Source organism: Pleurodeles waltl, chromosome 8 (genome assembly GCF_031143425.1).
Source record: "Pleurodeles waltl isolate 20211129_DDA chromosome 8, aPleWal1.hap1.20221129, whole genome shotgun sequence".
In the NCBI taxonomy this organism is placed as follows: Eukaryota; Metazoa; Chordata; class Amphibia; order Caudata; family Salamandridae; genus Pleurodeles; species Pleurodeles waltl.
The window spans coordinates 1,186,201,682-1,186,222,735 of record NC_090447.1 but is presented as its reverse complement, the minus strand read 5'-3'; the positions used below and the strand labels follow the sequence as shown (position 1 = coordinate 1,186,222,735).

Below are 21,054 nucleotides of genomic sequence, written 5' to 3'. Positions count from 1 at the left end.
AAATACATGTAGAAGATAAAGAGCTGAACTGACAGCGTGGTGATGGAGTGTACTTTTCAGATGTAAAATAGTCCAATATGTTTTTTTAATGGAAGGACCTCACAGAGGTGTAAGGATGTACAAATAACCAAAAGCATAAGAGGAGAAAGTAATAGTCTTCCCGGTGAGCCGACAGCCACTCTATTCATCATTTAGAGAATGGGTACCAAGATGTCTTGCAGGCAGCTGCGCTGTCGACCCAGATGGAAAAATGACTACAAGAGAAACACTTAGTAGACATAAGTAGAACAGACATCTGATGAATACCAGGAAGGGGGGGGATGCAGATGTACAGGTAGAACCAGTGAGTGCTGGGGTAGAATAGTGGTCATTAGTGTGGTTGGTTTAGATTTGCCTCTAGTCTGGGAGCAAACCTGAGGAAGCCCACAATATCGTGGAAGATTAATTGCTGTTTACTACAGACCGCTATAACCCGCCTAATTCTTGTGCTGCACAATATAAAGACTTGTGTATCACAGTATATTAGTGTCGGGTGACTTCACTTGCTCCCTTCTCTTAAACCTGTGGTATCATGCAATTATCAGGCTCTGATCTTAATTCCATTTTTAGTGTCTGAATCTCCCCTTTGTATGTCAGAGAGCTACATTTGATAAGGCTGCTTGTCAGATTCATTTCCAATCCACCCCTAGATGCGATGGGTAAACTAGACTTCCTGTCAAACTAGACATTCACTGTATTACTGGACTCAGCAGAAGATCATTAAGAAACAATCTATATTCATGATTCCAGATTACTGTAGATGTGATGTATGGGCTCGGGGGATGTTCAGTTTACTCGCGAGGCAGAAGCTGGCAAGAATAAAGATAGGCCTGGATGAAATGTGACGTATGTGTCAAAAATACACACACCCGGCCCTGCAACAATTGAGCCCAGATATTAGAAATAAGAGACTAGCATGAAAATGATAATACACAATGTATCAATTTTTCAGGATTGTTCTCTTTTACCCTCTACAATTGCAACACTTCAGAACTAACAAATGTCTCAATCATCTACAAACACCTGCACTCATCTTCCTTCTTTTATTGATGCTCATGCACAGGTAAGTACTTATCCGGGCAGCGGAAATAAGGTGGATGGACGGATTCAATGTTTGAGATGTTAGTTAGGATGGGTGGAATTAGTTGGGTTTAGTAGCTTCAACATTTCATTTTCAGATTGTGGAGTGATCTGAGCTTGGATTATTAGTTGTACATTAAGTAGATTTGGAGACCTGTACTGTGGTATCTTAGGTTCCCTTACATATATGGCTGTTTTGAAAATACATGTGTGGTATGGAATGAGGTGTATGCGTAAGTAAAAAGATTTACCTTTAAGGATGGTTCGACATGGGTTCTAGCTTACTCTGAGCAGGTTTCAAATGCTTTGGGTGTGAAGGACTGTCTTTTGATATTAAACTGGCACATATAACTTCAGATTATGAGAGGGAGACGGATCCGGCATGAATGCCTGCATGTTTGCCATAAAAATAACCAGTCAGGGAACGGAGCCGACACATATGGTTCTGTCATTTACAGTACTCACGCTAAGGGTGAAGTGTTTTCGCTCAAGAGTCCCAGCAAGTCCTGGTGCAGCAGTGAGTGATTTAGGGTTACGGATAGGGAGGAAATATATGAAGTTGGGCAGGTTGCATTGGATTACTAAGCCACTTTGAGAAGCCATATTTTGGGATACATTTGAGATGCACTTTTAGTTAATTAGCTCTGAGGCATTATTACTTTGTTAAGTGATTTGATGGAGTGTTAGAGCCTGTTGTTTGGAGAGGAGATTTCTTTGGACAGGCTTATTGTTTTTGTTTTCGACATGGAGAATCTTGTTAGTGTTATGCAGATGCGCCGGGAGAAAAGCTCTGGGTGGCTGCTTTCTTCGATGAAAGGAATGTATGTCAGAACAACGCATGCTGGAACCACGCAGGCCTGAACAACGCGGTCGGAACAACGACCGCGTTGTTACCACTAATGCCTTTACCACAAATGCCTTAACAACGATTTTCCGTTGTAAAGGCATTCCTGGTAAGGGCATTAGTGTACGGCATGCATGGTTCCAGCATGCGACCACTCTGGCCCCCCACCACCGCTTCCAAAAATTACCCCCAACCCAGCCCCCAAATCCTAAATCCACCCCAACCCACCACCCCTACCCCTAAAACTACCCCAACCCCCACTGCGCCCCTAAAATTACCACGACCCCCACCCTGCCCCTAAAACCTTAAACCCCTCCAACCCCCCACCCCGTCCCTAAAACCTAAACTACCCCAACTCCCCACCCCGCCCCTAAAACCTAAAATCACCCAACCCCAACCTTAAAATTACCCCCACCCCGCCCCTAAAACCTAAAACAACCCCCACCCCGCCTCTACAATTACCGTGACCCTCCACCCCACCCCTAAAACTTAAAAACACCTCAAATCCCCACCCCTAAAACCTAAAAACACCACAACCCCCCAACCCAGCCCCTAAAACCTAAAACTACCCGAAGCCCCCACCACCAAAAAGTAAAAATATCCCGGACCCCCCACTCCCACTCCTAAAACTAAAAATACCCTGATTCCCCCACTCCCACTCCTAAAACTAAAAATACCCTGACCGCCCACACCCGCCCCTAAAACTAAAAATAGTCCGACCTCCCACCTCCACCCCTAAAACTAAAAATGCCCCAAACCCCCTTCCCCGCCCCTAAACCTAAACCACTCCAACCCCACCACCAAAAACTAAAAATTCCCCGACCCCCCCACCCCTGCCCCAAAACTAAAAATGTTCCGAACCCCCTCCCCTAAACCTAAACCACCCCGACCCCCACCCCCTAAACCTAAAAATACCCCAACCCCTCTGACCCCGCCCCTAAAACAGCCCCAGTTCCAGCCCCACTTACCTGATCACGTCCTCCTTCTCAGCCGAATCCCTTCTGTGCCTTAACCCCGCATGTGCGAGGTTCAGCACATGCGGGGTAAGGCACCGAACAAGGAAGTCGTGGTTAACGAAAGTGTTGTTCCGCTTTCGTTGTCCACGACTTTGTTGTTCGGGAGTCGTGGTTCAGGCTGCTTCCCGCACGCAGGATTTGGCTACATATTTTGGAAGGAATGGCGTCAAGAAGAGATAACGTGCAGTTAAAATGAGTGAAATCAAGTAGATGATCAGTGGTTCAAAGTTGTTTCAATGATATGACGGGATATGATAGTCTCAAAAAGGTGTCTGCTGAGGAGACTGATTGTGTCACTGTGGAGAAAAATAAAGAATCAGGACATAAAGCTGTGCGGCTGCTCACAGGTTATTAAAAAAAGCTAAGCAGTGACATGCTTAGGTGTATTTTGTGATGAATCTTCAGGCAGTGGGGATGTGGTGGTTTTATATTGCTTTTCAGACTATGAATCAAGAGATGAACAAGTGTAAGTTAAAAATGAAGGTTTGCAAAAGAAGTGAGTAGAGAGATGATGGCAAGGGTCTATTTATTGGATGCTTGATACCCTATTGATTCAACGTAGATTGTCTCCACAGTGGCACGTTGGGTATTACTATCAGAAAGGCAATGGTTCTTATTAGGAATACATACGGATACACAATGTAGAAACAAACTTAGTTGCAAGATATAATAGAACTGTTCAAGGATGAAATAGGTGAACAAATGAGTTATACATTGATTATGTTGCAAAATATAAGTATTTTTCATAAATGCCAATGCGGAACGTGCTAACTGTCCCAAGTGAACAACGGAATCACAAACAATAAAGGATAAAAGGACATCACAATTAGCAGCCGAGGCTGGGCCGTTTAACAGTCAAAAGAATCAGAAAGTTGGTCTGTTTGTATGTGACAATGGCGTTTTGACCCCCCCACTTTGTAATATGGGGTCTCATCAGGACCACGAGATAGAAGGGACACATAAACATTAGAAAATGAGGGGTGACTAATTAGAACTGGGATAATGAAGACAAAGTGCCTGAATAATTACTCTTCGACAACGTATCTGATGGAATCAGGAACAAAACACTCAGAGTGCACAACACCAAAGTGCTAATAAAGAAAGGAGGGGTACTCACATAGGGCACCTTGGACAGAAAATGAGCAAAAAACGTAAGAGGGCAAACATTGGTAAGTAGTATCATGTCATTGCATGTACAGATCGAAAGGATTTTTGTCAAAGAGCAAATGTGACAGCATCAATGGTTAAAAAAACAACTGTGGCAGCAACAACAGGAAAGCTAAGAAGACAGATCTCAGGCACAAAACACTACAAAAAACTGGTTTGTAATACACTAGAGAAGATCATAGGTAATATACTAAAAGTGATAACACGAGGTAAAGAACAGAGTTTCATCTCAGAGAAAGAGTTAAACTTTGTCAATACTGGGAATCCCCGTATCCCTGTTCCATGTACCTTACCCAAGCTGCACAAAGACGTCACCCACCCCCTGGAAGGCCCAAGCTGTCTGGTTGTGTTTCCATTTTAGAACCCCCAGGTGAGTAAATAAACATTTTCATCAAGGATTATGTGGCACTACAAGAAACCTGTGTAAGGGATAGCACCTGGTCAACCTCATTGAGCACATGCCCTTTGACGCCCACAAGGACCTGATGGCCACTTTAGACATAGCCCCCCCATATACGAACATTCCTCAGGAAGAGAGAATCAGCATAACTGAACAGGTCCTGGATACCCGAGAACTATCCAGACGAGTCCCCATGGACTTTATCATATCACTCTTGAGAAGTGTGCTGTTTTTCTGATAGTATTTAACACCATGGTTCTAATTGAGTATGGCTGCCCTGCTTTTGTTAGAAATGTCACTGGGTATGGCAGCAGATTTACAAAGAGGTCAGGGTGAGTTACGGTCAGAGAGCCTTGAGCTATCCCTGACAAATAAGATGCCAGCAACACCTGAATTGGATGCCAGGAAGTTGCCTTTACGTAACAGGAGTGGCAAAGATCTAATAAGGAGTTTTTTTTAAAAGGGTAGAAATATTGACCATTATTAATCTTCAGATGTTATAGGACCTGAGCCATAATCATGCTAATACTCAATTCTGAAAAGGGGGAAGGACCGGCCTAGACAGAAAAGGGAACTGGGGGAACCGTGGATGCAGGGACATCACCCAGGAATTGTTTTTGTGACTATATTTCTGAGTAGTATTCCAATCTAGTGTGTATTCAAGTACTTTTCTTTATTGAAAGTCAAGCACTGGGTTGGACACTAATTTACGTCACTACTGTTTGATTGTTGGGCTCTGAGCTCAAGGACCCCCATGCTATCTCCCTGAGAAGACCGTGACTGTTCTTAATTACTGCTGGTAGCAAAAGTCCGCTGACTAGTACCAAGAAGCACTGTATCAGAAGAGCCCAGAGGCTGAAACCATTTAAACAGGATTGTTGCTCGGATGCTTAATGGAATCTGAGTTCCATTAAGGTTACGGCCATGAGGAGTCTAACCTGCCCTAATGAAGGGTCATCCTGACCCGAAATGCATTGGATTGTGGATCTCTAATCAGTGGAATATGACTTTTATCAGTGAGATATACGTTCTACATGAGTGATGGTCGTTAGAAGAGAACATATTGTAGCAAAGCAATTTATTCATCAAGCATTAAAAATGTACATTTGGAATTTAGAAGATTCTGTTTTTAATCTTATTTAAATGGTTACAGCTTTTAAGCTCTTCTGATACAGTGCGTCTTGGGACTGGTCAGTAGATTATCTGGTACCAGCAGTACTTAAGTATAACTGGGGCTCACATGGACAGAAGACGCACTAACTCAGCCCATTTATTGTTATTATATTTGATTGATATCCGAATCATAAAATTGAGTGTATCCCTCGGACTTCATCCTCAAGACTGTGACTGATCGCTCTCGCCACCACTGAGAGTCAGCTCTAAAGAGAGAGTCTGGCAGGTGTCACTAAAAAGAAAGGTCCTATCCTTTTCTGTTAACTGACAGAATACACTGGTCGAAGGCAGTTGTGTGCCAGCTGGACAGGAAAAATTCCTATTCTGCCCCTGCTGGCCACAAATGACTCTCTAAGGGGGGGATCGGAGTGGTCTTGTGGGGGCAGGGGAAGATGTGGACTGGCCATGCTGCTGTAGGTCACATCCTCTGCTGCCATCAAGTTCTCTTGAGGCCCTAAAACACTCAGGAGACTGTTAGACGGACCGGAATGGCTTCTTCTGGAGAGAAGCTGGCCCTGGGAGCAAACCTGAACTTCTGGAAGTGCCGAAGAAACTGGCGGCCGGGAGATAGAAAAGCCAAGGAACAAGCCCTAGCATGGCTATCTTTGCCCTGCTTCAGAGCTGGATCTCCTTTATCTCCAAGCAGAATGGAGCAATCAAAGGGCAAGTATATGAAGCATATCCCCAGAAAAAAAACTGTGGTGCACATCCAGGAATGATGACACACTAGTGCCCGTACCTTGGCCTATGCAGCCTGTAGTGTTGCAACATGTTTTTTGTTGTATCCTGACCATAACGGACCATCTGAGGAATGGTGTTCCAAACACCTCAGGGAGAGAGGGCAAGACGCTGCTCGCCATATCCCAGCAGGCATGCAAGTATCTGCCTAGCAGACACAAGGCATTCAAATAGCATAAGGCCAAGCTGGCAAAGGAAAATACCTTATTGCTAAGTGCGCCAATGCACTTAGATTCTGTCAGGCAGAGCAGCAGGACAAGCATTGAGGTTTACTTTGCTGGAGACAACCTGCATCACAAGGATTTCAGGTTAAGGATGCCGAGTCAAAAAGGCTGGGTCACCCATAACAGGTCTGTTGCATTTCACTGTGGTACTAATCACCAGCAGTGTTGAGCAGGACTGCCATATCCTTCCGAGCTTCTCTGAAAGGAAGAAAATGAGCCACAGATGAAGGGCAAGGCTGCACAATCTCAGTTAGTATATTACTCTTAGTTTCAGTGAAAAAACGGTAGCTCTACAACCTCTGCTGTCCTGCATACAATCACAGCAAATAAAACATCTTCTTTGATAGTGGGGCCCAATGGGATATCCAATTTCATTACAGAGAAATTATCCTTACTACTTGCTCCACATCTGTTTCCTACAGGTAGGGCGAGGTTTCAAGCCTGTCTTATTCAGGGAACGACCCCTAAAACAGTGTCTTCGGAATGAGTTCTCTTTGGGGGTCAGTAAAGTATCAACACATTTAGGGAGCGGTGGCCCAGACCCACGCACACGTCAGCATGCAAGGGTGGCACCTATATATGGTCCCATGCAATTACACCACTGTTAGAAATAGGGTTTCTGATTGACTAGGGTATGCAGCTAAGCCAGGCAGAAAGCACTACTCTAGTCAGGGCAAGTAAGTTACACACCAAAGATAACCTGTGCCCACCTTCTGGTAGCCTGGCGCAGAGCAGGCAGGCTTCTCATCAGAGGCAACATGTATAGTGTTTGAGCAACACACACACACAGCAACACAATGAATACACCACAAAATAGATAAATAACTATATTAAATTGCACATAAAATCAGACCAAAACTACACGAACCATAAGTACTGTGCACAATATGCAGTTACTGAGATGGCATTCGTTATCCTGAACAAGAGAAATGTCAAAACAACATATATCATAACATTAGTGCATGTAATGCCAGCAGGTCAGAGAAAAGCACATGAATCACCAATTATCACCATAATCATATAGGTCACAGCGCGTTTGAGCCCCTTATAAACTTTACATGGTAATCAGCTTTCTCAGTGTAGGGCACAGAAGCACTTGTGCACCAACTACCTGTAATACTATAATCCACACTTTTTCGTAATAAAGTAAATTCTTAGCAGCCATCCCATGCCTCACCTGGGGACCTCCGTCGAGGTTCCACTCGGGTAATGCCAACAACGGAATAAGTGCCCCCAAAGCATCAATTTTCCCAAGTTGGGGCAGGAATCTTGCCCCCTGAACTTTGACGAACCCGGAGCCATCCGTGTCCACTGGGTCGCCTCCTCTCCGAAGAAAGCAGCACCAGTCGCAGAGGTAGTGCGGAAAGGCTGTTTGGCATTAATAATGGGCTCCTCTCCTCTACACACTACAGTACCTTCTACCGGGCAATGTGAGCACGTACTGCCAGTGGGGAGCCTATCTGGGCCAGCCTCTGGGAGTAGTCTCCTCTGCCCGGTACATCAGCTCCCATGCACAGCTCTCCGCTTCTCCCTTCCCAGAGGGGCAGCACTGACAGAGGTTTCCTGTTGGTGCTGCTGCGAGGCTGAATGCCGAACAGTGGTGTATTGAGATGCCACAAATCAAGCCAACCAAGCCCTTGCAGCGCACTAGTAGGGCACAAAAGCAGGTATGCAGGCAGCAGGCAAGCACATAAGGTGATTTGCAAAGTGGCAGTCCCTTCAGCAGCCCAGCGATCAGTGGGCAGCTGACCAGCACAACAAAGCAGGTAGTCCAAATAGCGGTTCCTTTTGGCAGCACAGCAGCCCTCCTGGCAAAGTGCAGAATGTAGAGCCAGCGGAGTCTGGTTACAAGTCCCACGCAGTGTCTAAATACAATGGGTCACAGACCCAGTACTTATACTCAGAAATGTCTTTAATGAAGGGGTGACTTCAAAGAGTAGAGCTGAGTGGCACAGAGTGCAGTGGCATAGGGTGGTACAGAGTATAGTAACATACAGGTCAGTGTTGGAGAGTACAGTGTTACAGAGTAGAGTGTCAAGAGTGCAGTGGTGTAGAGTGGAGGGGCTAAGAGAGCAGACTGCAGTGGCATAGAGTGCAGTGACAGAGTGCAGCTGTGTAGAGTGCATTGGCAGAGTGCAATGGTTAAGAGTAGAGTGGTTTAGAGTGCAGTGGCATAGGGTGGAATGGTACAGAGAGGAGTATAGGGGCAGAGAGTGCTGAGTCTAGAGTAGATTATTTCAGAGTAGAGTGAAGTGGGGTAGAGTGGTGCATACAGTGGCATAGAGTGCAATGGCATAGAGTGAAATGGTATAGAGTGCAGTGGTGCAGAGTAGACTAGAGTGGTGTACAGTGGATTGGCATAGAGTGCAGGAGCACTGAGTTGAGTATTACAGAGTAAAGTGCATTGGCATACAGTGTAACGGCAGAGTGATGTGGCGTAGAGTGCAGTGTTGCTGAGTAGCGTAGAGTACAGTGGCGTAGAGGGGAGTTGCGTAGAGTTAATGGGTGTGGCACAGAATAGAGTGGTGTAGAGTGAAGTGGCGAAGAGTGCAGTGTTCTAGGGTAGAGTGGCGAAGAGTGCATTGGCATAGAGTACAGTGCTACAGAGTAGAGTAGAGAGACGTAGCCTGAAGTGGCGTAGACTGCAGTGGTGAAGAGTGGAGTAGTGCAGAGTAGAGTGGAGTGGAGTGGAGTACAGTGGAGCATTCATGGAGTGGTAACACAGTGACATTAGAGACAACACATTTTTAATTAAAATGACCATTACATTTGCACAGACATACAGTTTTACTAATAAAACTATACAGTGCACAGACGAAAATGTGTGAAAATTGCATCACCTAGTAACCCTTTTGGTGTGCACACCCTTCCCAGTGCATCTGTCGGCCATTGACTGATACAAGAGTGTAACTTAAAGGCCCCGCTTGTGCTTGGCCCCAGAGGGAGTACTTTATTATTTTTTTTAATCAGGCTGTTCGGGATATTTCCCGAGCAGTTTGATCCTTTTTTTTTTCACTACAATGACAATCGGCGGGCAAGGCGCAGTGACGCCATTCTAGTTAAAGTGAAAGTAAAATGAGCCGATGGGATAGTTTTACTTTCACTGAATAAGTGCCAGGGGGCTATCTCAGCCCACGAGCATGGATTCTAATGGGAGAGGTATTGTTGGAAAGGGGAAAATCACCCTTTCCAAAGGTACCTCTTTCCAGTGTATGGCTGCTTTGGCATCGCCACAGCAGGGCGATCCCCAAGCAGGGATCCGCCCACTAGACACCAGGGATAGGGAAGTAGCCCACTGGGAAAGAGCTTGTGCTGCTCGTGCTATATTTTTGTAATACAGTCTTTCTGGGGGGGCAGAAAGCCTACTAGACACCAGGGATTATTTATTTTATAACATTTTAGGGTGGGGGCTGCCCACAATGGCAATGCCTCCACCCCAAAAAAGGGAAACAGTCTTTCTGCCCCTCCTGAGATGGAGATGGGCTAATTACTCCCAATCTGCCCCCCTCGGGGTCTGCCCATCATGGTCATGGCTATGCCCCCATCCCAAATAAATGGGTACACAGTCTTTCAGCCCCATGGGGGCTTCAAAGAAAGCAGAAAGCCCACTAGAGCCAGGGAATTTTTTAAAAAAAGAGGTGTGGGGCTGCCCACCATCTTGGGCATGGTTACGTCCCCACCCCAGCTAAAGGGGGCAACAATCTTTCTATTCCACCTGCGGACTAAATCATCCCATCCCAATGGCAACGAAGAGGACAGGTAATTCTTTTGGGTGTTGATTTACTTATGGGCCTGGCGAGCTTGGCTAACTCCTAATATCGCCCCACATGCAATGCTGAACAGCTGGACCTTTTGGACTTTTGGGTAGGCTGCCACCTGGAAAAACCTAGACATCTGGGGGAGTCCAGGGTGGTGTGCTTCACATGTACCCCGCACTATTTTCTTACCCACAATGAATGCCCTGCAAACCTCAAATGATGACAAAAAAACACATTTTCCTCACATTTCTGTGAGAAAATATTCTGGAATTGGTGGGGGAGCCACAAACTTCCTACCACACAGCATTCCCCAAAGTCTCCTGATAAAAATGGTACCTCACTTGTCGGGTGGACCAAGAGACCTTTACACCAATGCCCCTAAAGTGCTGCATGGAGAGATCAGCAATAGGGACAGCTGTGGAATTTGGGGCCATGCTCGGCTGCCACCCACGGAAACCTACCAACCACATACATTTTTGAAAAGTAGACAACCAGGGGATTCCAGAGTGGTGTGCCTTGTGTGAATCCCATGAGGTTTTCCTACCAACAATGCCCTTCAAACCTCTACTTTGTCTGAAGTCACTCATTTTCCCTACAATTCTGTGATGGAAACATCCGGAGTCCACAGGAATCCACACCCCAGTATTGCCCCACTTGTGCCGATAAAAATGCTGTGCAACTTGCATGGTTGGGCCTAGGTCCAAAGACAAGAATGGATGCAACTAAGGTCAATAGGAGTCCTCAAGCAAGGGCTCCCACTATCCTTGGTTTGATCCATTCTTGACACAGGCACTAGGCCCGGCCCGGCCACACAAGCGGGGCAGAGTTTTTATCAGTAAAGGTAGAGCAATGATGGGTGGTAGGAATTTGGTGGATTACTGCAGATCCGGGAATTTTCCGTCACAGAAATGTAAGGAAAATGAGTGTTTCAGGCAAACGTTAAGGCATTGTGGACAAAAAATCCTAAAGGGAACCATGCAAGTCACCCCATCCTGGATTCCCCTAGGTGTCTAGTTACATTTTTTTTTTTTTTTTTTTACAGTTTTGCTATGTTTCCCTAGGTGCCTGCTGAGTTAGGGCCCAAAATCCACAACTAAGCACATTGCAAAGAATAGGTCAGTTGTTAGTGGAAAAATGTGACGTGTCCACACAAGTGAGCCTACCCACACAAGTGAGGTACCAATTTTTATCAGAAGGCCTAGGGGAATGCTATATGGAAGGAAGTTTGTAGCTCCTTGCAGATTTCAGAACTTTCCATCACAGAAATATGAGGAAAATGCGCCTCCGTCTGATTGTATTCAAATTGCCCCACCAAGTGTACTATGACCAAGCTATGCTATACAGAATGGGGAAAGCTGAGACAGCGGAATGCTTGAGATGTGGAGACCACATGGGAGACTTCCATCATACTATTTGGTGCTGCCGCATTATTCAGGCATACTGGGAGGAGATCTTAGGGGAATTGCAACACATTTTAGGTGAGGAGATACCACTAACCCCAGGATACATCCTCTTAGGGATACCTACTGACACTGATCTACCTAGAGCAAAGTTCCTGTTCTGTAACTTCGGGTCGGTGGCGGCTAAGCATGGTGTGTCCAAATACTGGGATGTGTCTGAAATTGCCACAATGCGAGAATGGAAGGATGAAATGGACAAATATATGGCTGCAGAAAAAGAAACCTATGAAAGTAGAGGCTGCCCAGGGATGTTTCTAAAGATATGGGGTCCCTGGAGGACTAACTACAACTTGGGAGAAAGGGAAGGAGAAATTGTTAATTCCCCTAATGATAACCCCAAACAACTGGAGTAACAGTGATGCCCTGTGAAGTCCCGGACATATAATGGGTTTAATGTATGCTGAACAAATTTATGGCACGTTTATGGAAATGAAACTGGTGTATATGCTACAAGTTGTTCTTCATTTCTTTATTTTTTGTGTTTTCAAAAAACGAATAAAGATTAATATAAAATAAGTTTGGGGTTTGCAAGGGATTCTGTGTAACACAACTTGGTGAGAGCCACACAAGTCATCCCATCCTGGATTCCCCTAGGAGTCTAGTTTTTAAAAATATACAGGTTTGCAAAATTTCCTTAGGTGCCAGCTGAGCTAGGGCACAAAGTCCACAGCCAGACGCAATGCAAAAAAAAAAAGGGTCAGTTTTTAGTGGAAAAACGTGATGTGTCCATGATGCTTTTTGGATGTTTCCTGTCGCTGGCACTTGGCCTACCCACACAAGTGAGGTACCATTTTTAACAAATAACCCCTGCTTCTAAACTCCATATATTGTGCTCATTCGGAAATATATAGATTTACGTGATACTTATTTTTCACTATTTATATTTTACCAAATGAATTGCTCTGAATCCGGGAGACAATGCAAAACCATTGCAAGGTGCAGCTTAGTTATTGGCTCTGGGTACCTCGAGATCTTGCAAAACCCACAAAACCTATATATCCCCACAACCAGAAGATTCTTGCACATGTAATGGTATATTGCTTTTGTTAACCGGCCATCGTAATGAGAAGTTACAAATGAAAACGTTGTCACCAATGCCCACTTTTTCCTACTAATCTTCAATATTTTTTATTTCAACACTAGGGCCTCATTACGAGGCTGGCAGGCAGCTGCTGGCCTGCCAGCCCCGAAGGGAGACCACTTTGGAGCTGACGGTCTCCCCCCTGGCCCTATTAAGATGTTTCCACTGGGCTGACCGGCTAAAACCTTCATATTTAGAAATTTCCGCTGGTCAGGCCAGTGGAAACAGTGCGGCGGCATTGGCCTTGGGTTCCAAATGGAGCCGAGGCCAATGGTGTCGCACAGAGGGGGCCTCCAGCTGTAGCAGACAGTGTGCATTCCAATGGTGTTGGGCAGCAGGGGCCCTGAACTACCCACGCCAAGGTCATTGGCAGTGCAGGGGCCCCACTGTGGCACTGACCCTGCAATGAAGAGGGTGGAGTTAAGAGGACTCGTGGTCAGCATTGTGACATCGACTGCTGCCACCCCATCAGGAACCATGTTCCTGGAGGTGGCGGAGGTCATCTGGCGGTCGATCCACCAGGATCATAATATTGTAATTGGACCTCCAGGAGTGCAGCGGTCCCGACCACCACCGTAAGTCTGGCGGTCTTAAGACTGCCAGACTCATAATGGGGCCCTTAGTTTCTTTGGGAAAACCTTTAATGATCTACACAAATGACTGCTTGCTGAATTTAGAATTTTGTCTAGTGTTCAGAAATGTATAGCTTTCCAGGATCCACCATGGGTTTCTCACCTGTTTCCACCACAAAACGGAAGAGGTTGAAAGCACAAAAATAACAAGGATGGGCTATTTCCCAGTAAAATGCCAAAACTGTGGTAAAAATGGTTTTCTGAATCAAGTCTGCCTGTCCCTGATAGCTGAGGAGTTGGTGAGTGTAGCACAGCAAACCTTTTGTTGATGCCATCTGCCATAAAAAAAACAGACACTTTCTTCTGCTGCACTTTTTCCCATCCCCCCACCGTCCCCAAAAACAAAATTGGAAAAAGGACACATATTTGGCATGGATAGCTTACGTGTACAAAAGGTCTGGGAGGCCTAACACAAAGTACCCCAAATTGCCAAAAATGGGCACAGCCTTGGGAGGTGGAAAGGCCCAGCAGCTTAAGAGATTAATGATTTGTTTTAATCATATTAAAGTATTTGTTTCCAACACACTTCAGAAATAACAAAAAAAATGCCTCATTTGTGTGTTCATAATTCTCATATGTTCTGAAATACTTACAGTTCATTTAAATGTGTTGTGTGTTAGAACAAAACTCTTTCCTACTCTCAGTATCCAGCAAGAGTGTCACATAAATCCTCTCACTTTGAAGTCACAAAAAGAAAAGTAAACAGTGTCTGACATTTGACCTCGGTCTTTAAATGCACGCCAAATGTGACAAGATAAGAAGAAGATTTAAAGGCCTGTTAACAAAAAAAGAGTTTGTGGAAGAATACAGAAAACATGGTTTAGGCATTGGGAGAGACGAACTAAACATGGAAACCCTAAATGAAATAAAGCCAGCAAATGGACAGCCAGAAAGTGCAAGTTACAAACCACAAAGTCAATGGTAATCAACAGGCAGAATGCATTCATAGGTCAGCTTTCTGAAAGTCCCCAAGATGTCTTTAGCAAACCAAATAGCTACGTTGTCTGGTGGGCTGTGACCTAAAAATGGGCACATGATTGCTGATATTGAAAAATTGGAGATATTTGTAAGTTGGGGACACACATTGCTTAATTGTCAGATAAAGAAGTCTTTGAGAAACTCCATACAAGACTTTGAACCACACCCCAACTCCTCTAAGAAAAGTAATCACTAGTTGTTTATAGCATGATAAGATTATGTTTCAAAACACTTGCCATGTTCAGGGAGGAAATAGCCTCAGATTGTGGTCTTCCTGAGGAGGATGGTTCTTAAACAGCAGATTACCCAAAAAGGACATCAGTAGCCTTGAAGTATGAAGAAAGGAAGATCGCACTAATGCTACAGGGCATCCTTAGCTGTACTAGAAATTGTTTCACTAAAGGGGTGCAAATTGAGTTCAAGGTAAGTCACTTGCTAAAGTATCGTGTAACCAGGGCTTGACTAGGGAACCAAAAGCAGACCAGGCAAAAATTCTCATATCAGCCCCGCTCTCCTCGCCTTCTTGCACTATTGTTCTTTTTTCATCAGTCTATTCTCTCGTCTCTCTGCCTGATCCCTTTCTCTTCTCTCCCTCTCCTATTCTCTTAAAGCCACCCCATATCTGCTGCAATTAAACCAGAGAGCTGGGGAAAGTGACTGAGGCACGAGGAGCGGCCCTGGATTTTCAAAACTGGCCTGCAATGGCTCCACCCTTCCGGGAAAATGCCCAGTGGAATAAAACGCCTGTCTGGCCCTGGCTGAAGAGTAATCTGCCTGTCTCACCTAAATACATACATTAGAGGACATAATGAAGTGCAGCCCAGCTCAATACAGAAGTGCTTGATGGCTTCCCTCTGCACTAAATGTAAGCACTTCCATATAAACACGTCTTCCAACAGATACCGATCGAAATGAAATACAGCACTGAACCGTGCATAATTCTTTGTCAAAACACTTTTTAGACAATGATTTTGCAGAGATCCGCCTGAGCTTGCATCAGTTGTTTCACTTACTTAACACTTGAATACTATATTTAGAAGGTGACAGCAAAATCAAACGCTTAGTGACACATCCTTCTGGAATCCAATTTACACCTCTCCCTGTGGTCCTTCTGTTGCACTGTCAGGAAGAAGCAGAAATTGTACATTGGATTTAACATTAAAGGAGACGCTTTGGTGAGACTTGCCTGATCGATGTAATAGGCAGTTCCAGCCCTGATCTCTCTCCTCTGTTTTAAATCCGTTTCTGTTGTGTCCCTGGACAGTGCAATGTACTCAACTTCACGTCGGGTCAGCTCCTGTGGAGAGTGATGAAAAATCGTGATACTAACAAAACCACAGCTAAACAGTTTGACATTATTAGTGTAGATTTTAAAGTACAAAGTACCACGCTATTTTATCTTCAAAATAATGCGCTTCCAAATATGCAAATTTGTTGTATAAATAACTGTAAACAACAATGTACGCTTAACCAGTTGAAAGAGGTTGCGTGTAACAAGAACACAGGAGGCCTTACCTCATGCACACGAGCACCTAGCTTAATTCCTGTGAAGCCAATTTTAAAGAAACCTGTTTTTTGATTGAGGGAGTGGAGACTCTTCTCAAGCAACAACCACAATTCCTATCAGGGTGAACCACAAAAAGTCACTAACTTAAACTGTGCCTAACCCTCATAGCTTGCCACAAAAGTAGACATGCCTAACTTAGAGACAGTGTGTAAAGTATTTATGCAGCACTCAAACCGTAATAAAGTGAAAACACAACACAAGAAAAATCCCACACCAATTAAGAAAAACAGATAATGTTTAATTGAATAAGTAATCTGACACCGGAATGACAAAATTCCGAACAGTAGAACTGGAGTTATTAATTTTTAAGTTTTAGTAAAAACGTCCGCCAACTGCAAGCATCTAGTCGTGCGAGATCAGAATAAAGTCAAAAGTTATGGACAACTTTGAGTGGAGTGTGGTTTGAATATATGTGGTGGATTGGGCCTGGTCCTGGTTTACTTTCAGAGCTGCTGAGGAAGTACATTTCAGAGGGGCAAGGCAGCCGGTGGTGTCTGAGGAGAAGTGGTTGTCATCGGGGAGACGATGGACGAAGTTGTGGTGAAGATTTCTACGTTCTGACTTTGTCACTTTTTAGGAAGTTGAAAATCACCAGCAAGATGAGGCTGTAGGCCAGAGGTCTTCAAACTGGGGGGCGGGCCCCCTTTGGGGGGCCTTAAGTGATCCCAGGGGGGGCGCCAAACTCTGGCCAAAAGAAATATAATACAGATAACATGCCTTTGTTGTAAGCAGAAGCATGTTATTGCAGTTTTAAAAAGGTAACAGTACTTAACTGCAATGTTTAAATAGGTTTAGACATATTTAAACATTGCCATTTTTCTAAAATAATTGTGAAAAATTCTGAGGGGGGGCCCAATGATTTTTATTTTTCAACTGGGGGGGCGCGGCATTAAAAAGTTTGAAGACCTCTGCTGTAGGCTGACGAGGACTCCACGAGGCTGGATAACCCTTCTGTGAGGAGCTGCTAAAAAGGATTTGCTGCTGCGGAGAAAAACGTAGCTGGAACTACTGTAAAGTCAGGCCAACCAGAGATGCACCTTGGGCAGATCGATGAGCAGGGAGGCCTCAGTCAGTTCTCAGGATACTTTTTGGAGGAAAATGTTTAAAGCATTAATTTTCAGTTGTTGGCTGTTTGGGCACCTTTAGTACACCTCCAAGGGTCAAGGCCCAGTGGGGCAACACTTTAAGGGCAGGACACACTTCAGGCAGGGCCCAGGCGCAGGGTCAAGGTTGTTGGAGCTTGTTATGTTCCTGAAACTTGGAACATGAGGCCAACTAACTAACCCTTGGAATTACTCTGGTAGTCTTGGGATCAAATAGCAAGGCATGCCTCAAGCGGCAGGACAGTCCCTTTGAAGCACACAGCAGGTTTCAGGTAGAAAGTCATCTTATTTGCAAGGCAGTCCTGCAGGGCGTCCTCCACAGGTCAAGGTGTCAACTGAGGAGTAGGTCCGAGTGTCTGATATTTATACCCAGTACCAGTCTTTGAAGTTGGAGAAACTTTAGACCCCAACCACCCACACATCTGGCAGGATAGGAAGGAAATTTCCAGAATCAAAGATCCAAAAGGTCTAATGTGACAAAAAAAACATCACGTTCTTTGTGAGTGTGTTATAGGTAGCCCCTTTGAAATTTAAGCGGGGTAGGTTACTGCTCCAACGCTTCCATCGTTCTCCTTTGTCTCCCATCTGGAAGGAACAATGTATTCACAGTTATGTGACCCTGGAGATAGGCTGCAAGCACCAAATGGTTAGGAAAAGAAAATCCCAAAGTTCTAAAGTGGCATTTTCAGAATTGCAACTTAAAATCCAATTAAATTACAATTCTGTTGCGCCCAAACATGACATTGCTACCTGTCCCCAATCAAAAGTTAACACATATTACATGTACTATAAGGTATCCCAATATTATCGTAATGGAGACGTGGGCCTCATAGTAGTAAAAAACAAAATAGGATGTTTGTACTGCCAGGGCATGTAAAACATAAAAAACACAGGTCCAATATATTAAATACAATGCACCATGTCCTATGGACTGTTTAGGGCCTACATTAGGGGTGATATAGATATTAAAACGGGAGGTTTAGGCCTGACAAAAGGCTTATTTGCAAGGTCAAATTGGCAGTTTAAAAATGTAAAAGGCTCTAATGGCAGGCCTGATACACGATTTAAGGGCTACTTAAGTAGGTGGCACAATAAATGCTGCTGGCCCACTGATAGCATTTAATTTACACACCCTGGGTACATTTTATGCCATTTTACTAAGGACTTATAAGTAAATTAAATGTGCCAAGTCAATTGGGCGTAAGACAGTTTTACAATGTTATAGGGAGAGAGCACATGCACTTTACTACTGGTTAGCAGTAAGTCCTAAGTCCAACAAAAAGCAAATTCAGAAAACAGGAAGGGTGAAGACAAAAAGTTTGGAGGTGACGCTCCAGAGACAGCCAAGTCGAACACCAATCATGATGCTGAAGCGAACAGGTCAGGTTGGCCTAAAGAGCACCTAGGCAATGCCCAATGGGCTGGTCTGACAGGTCACTGTTTGAGCCTTTTTTTGGCTTTGTATGGGCCTGTTTTATAGTCTGCTAGGCTGTTTTTTAGTGTTGATTTTCCTTATATTAAAACACACCTTGTCTGCAGCAAGCTCAAATCTATGCAATTTCCATACTTTGCAGAACACATATACAGCATGTCTTTACAAGTTTAAAACAGCCCTTATTCGCGAAACATAAGCAATGTTTTAGCCATCCAATTCATTAACGGAATGGGGGCACTATCTTTTTGTTGTCTGGGCCTACTTTTTGTCTCTGTACGACTCTCAGGTACACCCCTCAAACCCCAGTGTGGCCCAGAGCAATGCATGCTCCTTTTTCCCTCTTCAGACGAAGAAACAAAGCCACTACTGGTGTCCCTAAGGAGGGCTAGTGGGGCTGGTGTCTCATATGTAATTATCCGGGTACTCCCCACTCTTTGTGACCCAACCCTAGAGTGACAGATGCAGCCTACAAAAACAGACATTGGTATTTCAGCCTGGGAACTTTGACTTTGTTCCTGTTTGCATTCCATGTTTTACTTACTTGTGAATTCCCTACATATTTAATTTTTCCAGGGTGTGTTTCTTTAGTTTTTTAATGCAAACATATGCTCATGTTTAGTGAGACCTGTTAACAGAGTTGCTTCTCTATGTTTGTTTGAGTTCACGTTGTGGGACGGTGTTTATAAAGGGCCATGATTGAAAGCTATGGAGTTCAGGACAAAGACAGTGTGAATTTCTCAATGTGTCCGTCAGCAGGTCGTAGGGGGGGTTCAAAAACATGCTCATCCAATCCTTTGTCTCCCTGCAGAGAACACAGAGCAAGAGTCAGATGTGCCAAATGTAAATGTGGTTCCATGACAAAATGTGTTAAGGAAGTACATAGCTGTTAAAATCTGACATGACAAAATTTTATGAAAAGCCAGTGAGTATGGATGAGTGGCTGTATTGAGAGCAGGGAGGTGAGCGGAAGGAGATGCAAGGAAGTATGTGCAGGAGGGAAGTAATAACAGGGTGCTGAAGAGGAAAGAGATGAGATGTGAGATATACTGATCAAGGTTTCAGAAATATATCAAGACAAACAGGGTGGGTACTAGAAGGCACATTGCAAGATGGCCACCTAACAAGAGCTCTCTCGAGGCAGGAGCAACAATCCTTCTAAAACATCATCTGCATGTAAGGCACACATGCACCTGAAAAGAGTTGGGAAGTGGGACTGAACACTGAGCAAAAACACAAACCCAGCATAAGATCAAGACGTGGGGAGGGGTATGAGCAAAGCTGAAGGAACTCAGCAGCCTGGCGAGACAGCTCCATATACCAGGCCTTGCGGTGGCCGCTTACTGTGAACGATGGGGACTGCGGCATGGCACTGCTGGCTGCGAGCAGTTGGACTGCATGACACTTAGCAACAACCCATGAGTGTCTCTCCCCCATCCCATGCCCTCCCCAAACCCTGCTGCCACTGCAGCCTGATCAAACATGGCCTGCACAACATCCTTCTGCTACTGGAAATGAGGGGGAGTCTGGCCACAATAAATAAACTTGATTCGCTGGCATAATGCATGGATTCTATGAAGAACACATCGACCGACAGTACACCCGTCTGAATATGGCTAAAAGAAGGATATCTGAGATAGAGGATGAAGCCTCTGGAAGCAAGCACCATGTCTTTGTGGTGGAGAGGGTGCACCGCATAGTGACCAAGGTCAGAATCAGGAGCCCTGCCACATTCACTCTTTGCAAAGCACCTCAACTACTGGTACAGAGACACTATCCTCAGACTGGCCCAAGAGAGGGGTACAGTCAACTAAATCACAGCAGGGAAGGATCACTATGTTTTTAAGTATGCTGTCAATTTAAGCGTTAGGGTGGCTAGTAGTATAGAAGGGGTGATACTCATCTACTTACCAATTTTAAAATTATATATAGCAGTGATGCATAATTAGAAAAGACTTAATATCTCCCTGGTGGGAAGCTGTTAGGATGATCATCCTCCCTAAATTTATATATTTGCCTCAATTTTGGCACCTCCATTTGGGCTTATAAGTGGGCTATTAGATTTATAAAATTACCACTGTCTGATTTTTGCTGCCAGATGCTGTTGTTTTTGCCTATCAGTGTACTGAGGCCTGCTAACCAGGCCCCAGTACAAATGCTCTATCCCTTAAATGTTATGTCAAATTGCATAGGCCAATTGGCAAGGACCTTACCACCTCTGTAACTCCCCAGGAACTGGTACCCAGGTCAAGGGTGGTAAAGGGGGTTACCAGGGCTGCAGCACTAAGTGAGCCACCCTGAGTACTACAAGTAAAAGAGAGACTGCAGAGCTGCCATGTCAGCCTGCACGAGCAGCTTGCTG

The 21,054-nt window shown here is 44.7% G+C and overlaps 1 protein-coding gene across 1 annotated transcript in view; it reads right to left on the bottom strand.

The window, feature by feature from the left end:
• The window catches only part of VWA8 (von Willebrand factor A domain containing 8), a 1,423,713-nt gene that overhangs the window by 1,180,765 nt on the left and 221,894 nt on the right, over nt 1–21,054 (bottom strand). Inside the window, exon 4 of the mRNA XM_069205432.1 lies at nt 15,777–15,887. Coding sequence (XP_069061533.1) covers nt 15,777–15,887 — 111 coding nt within the window. The remainder of the gene's footprint in view (nt 1–15,776; nt 15,888–21,054) is intronic.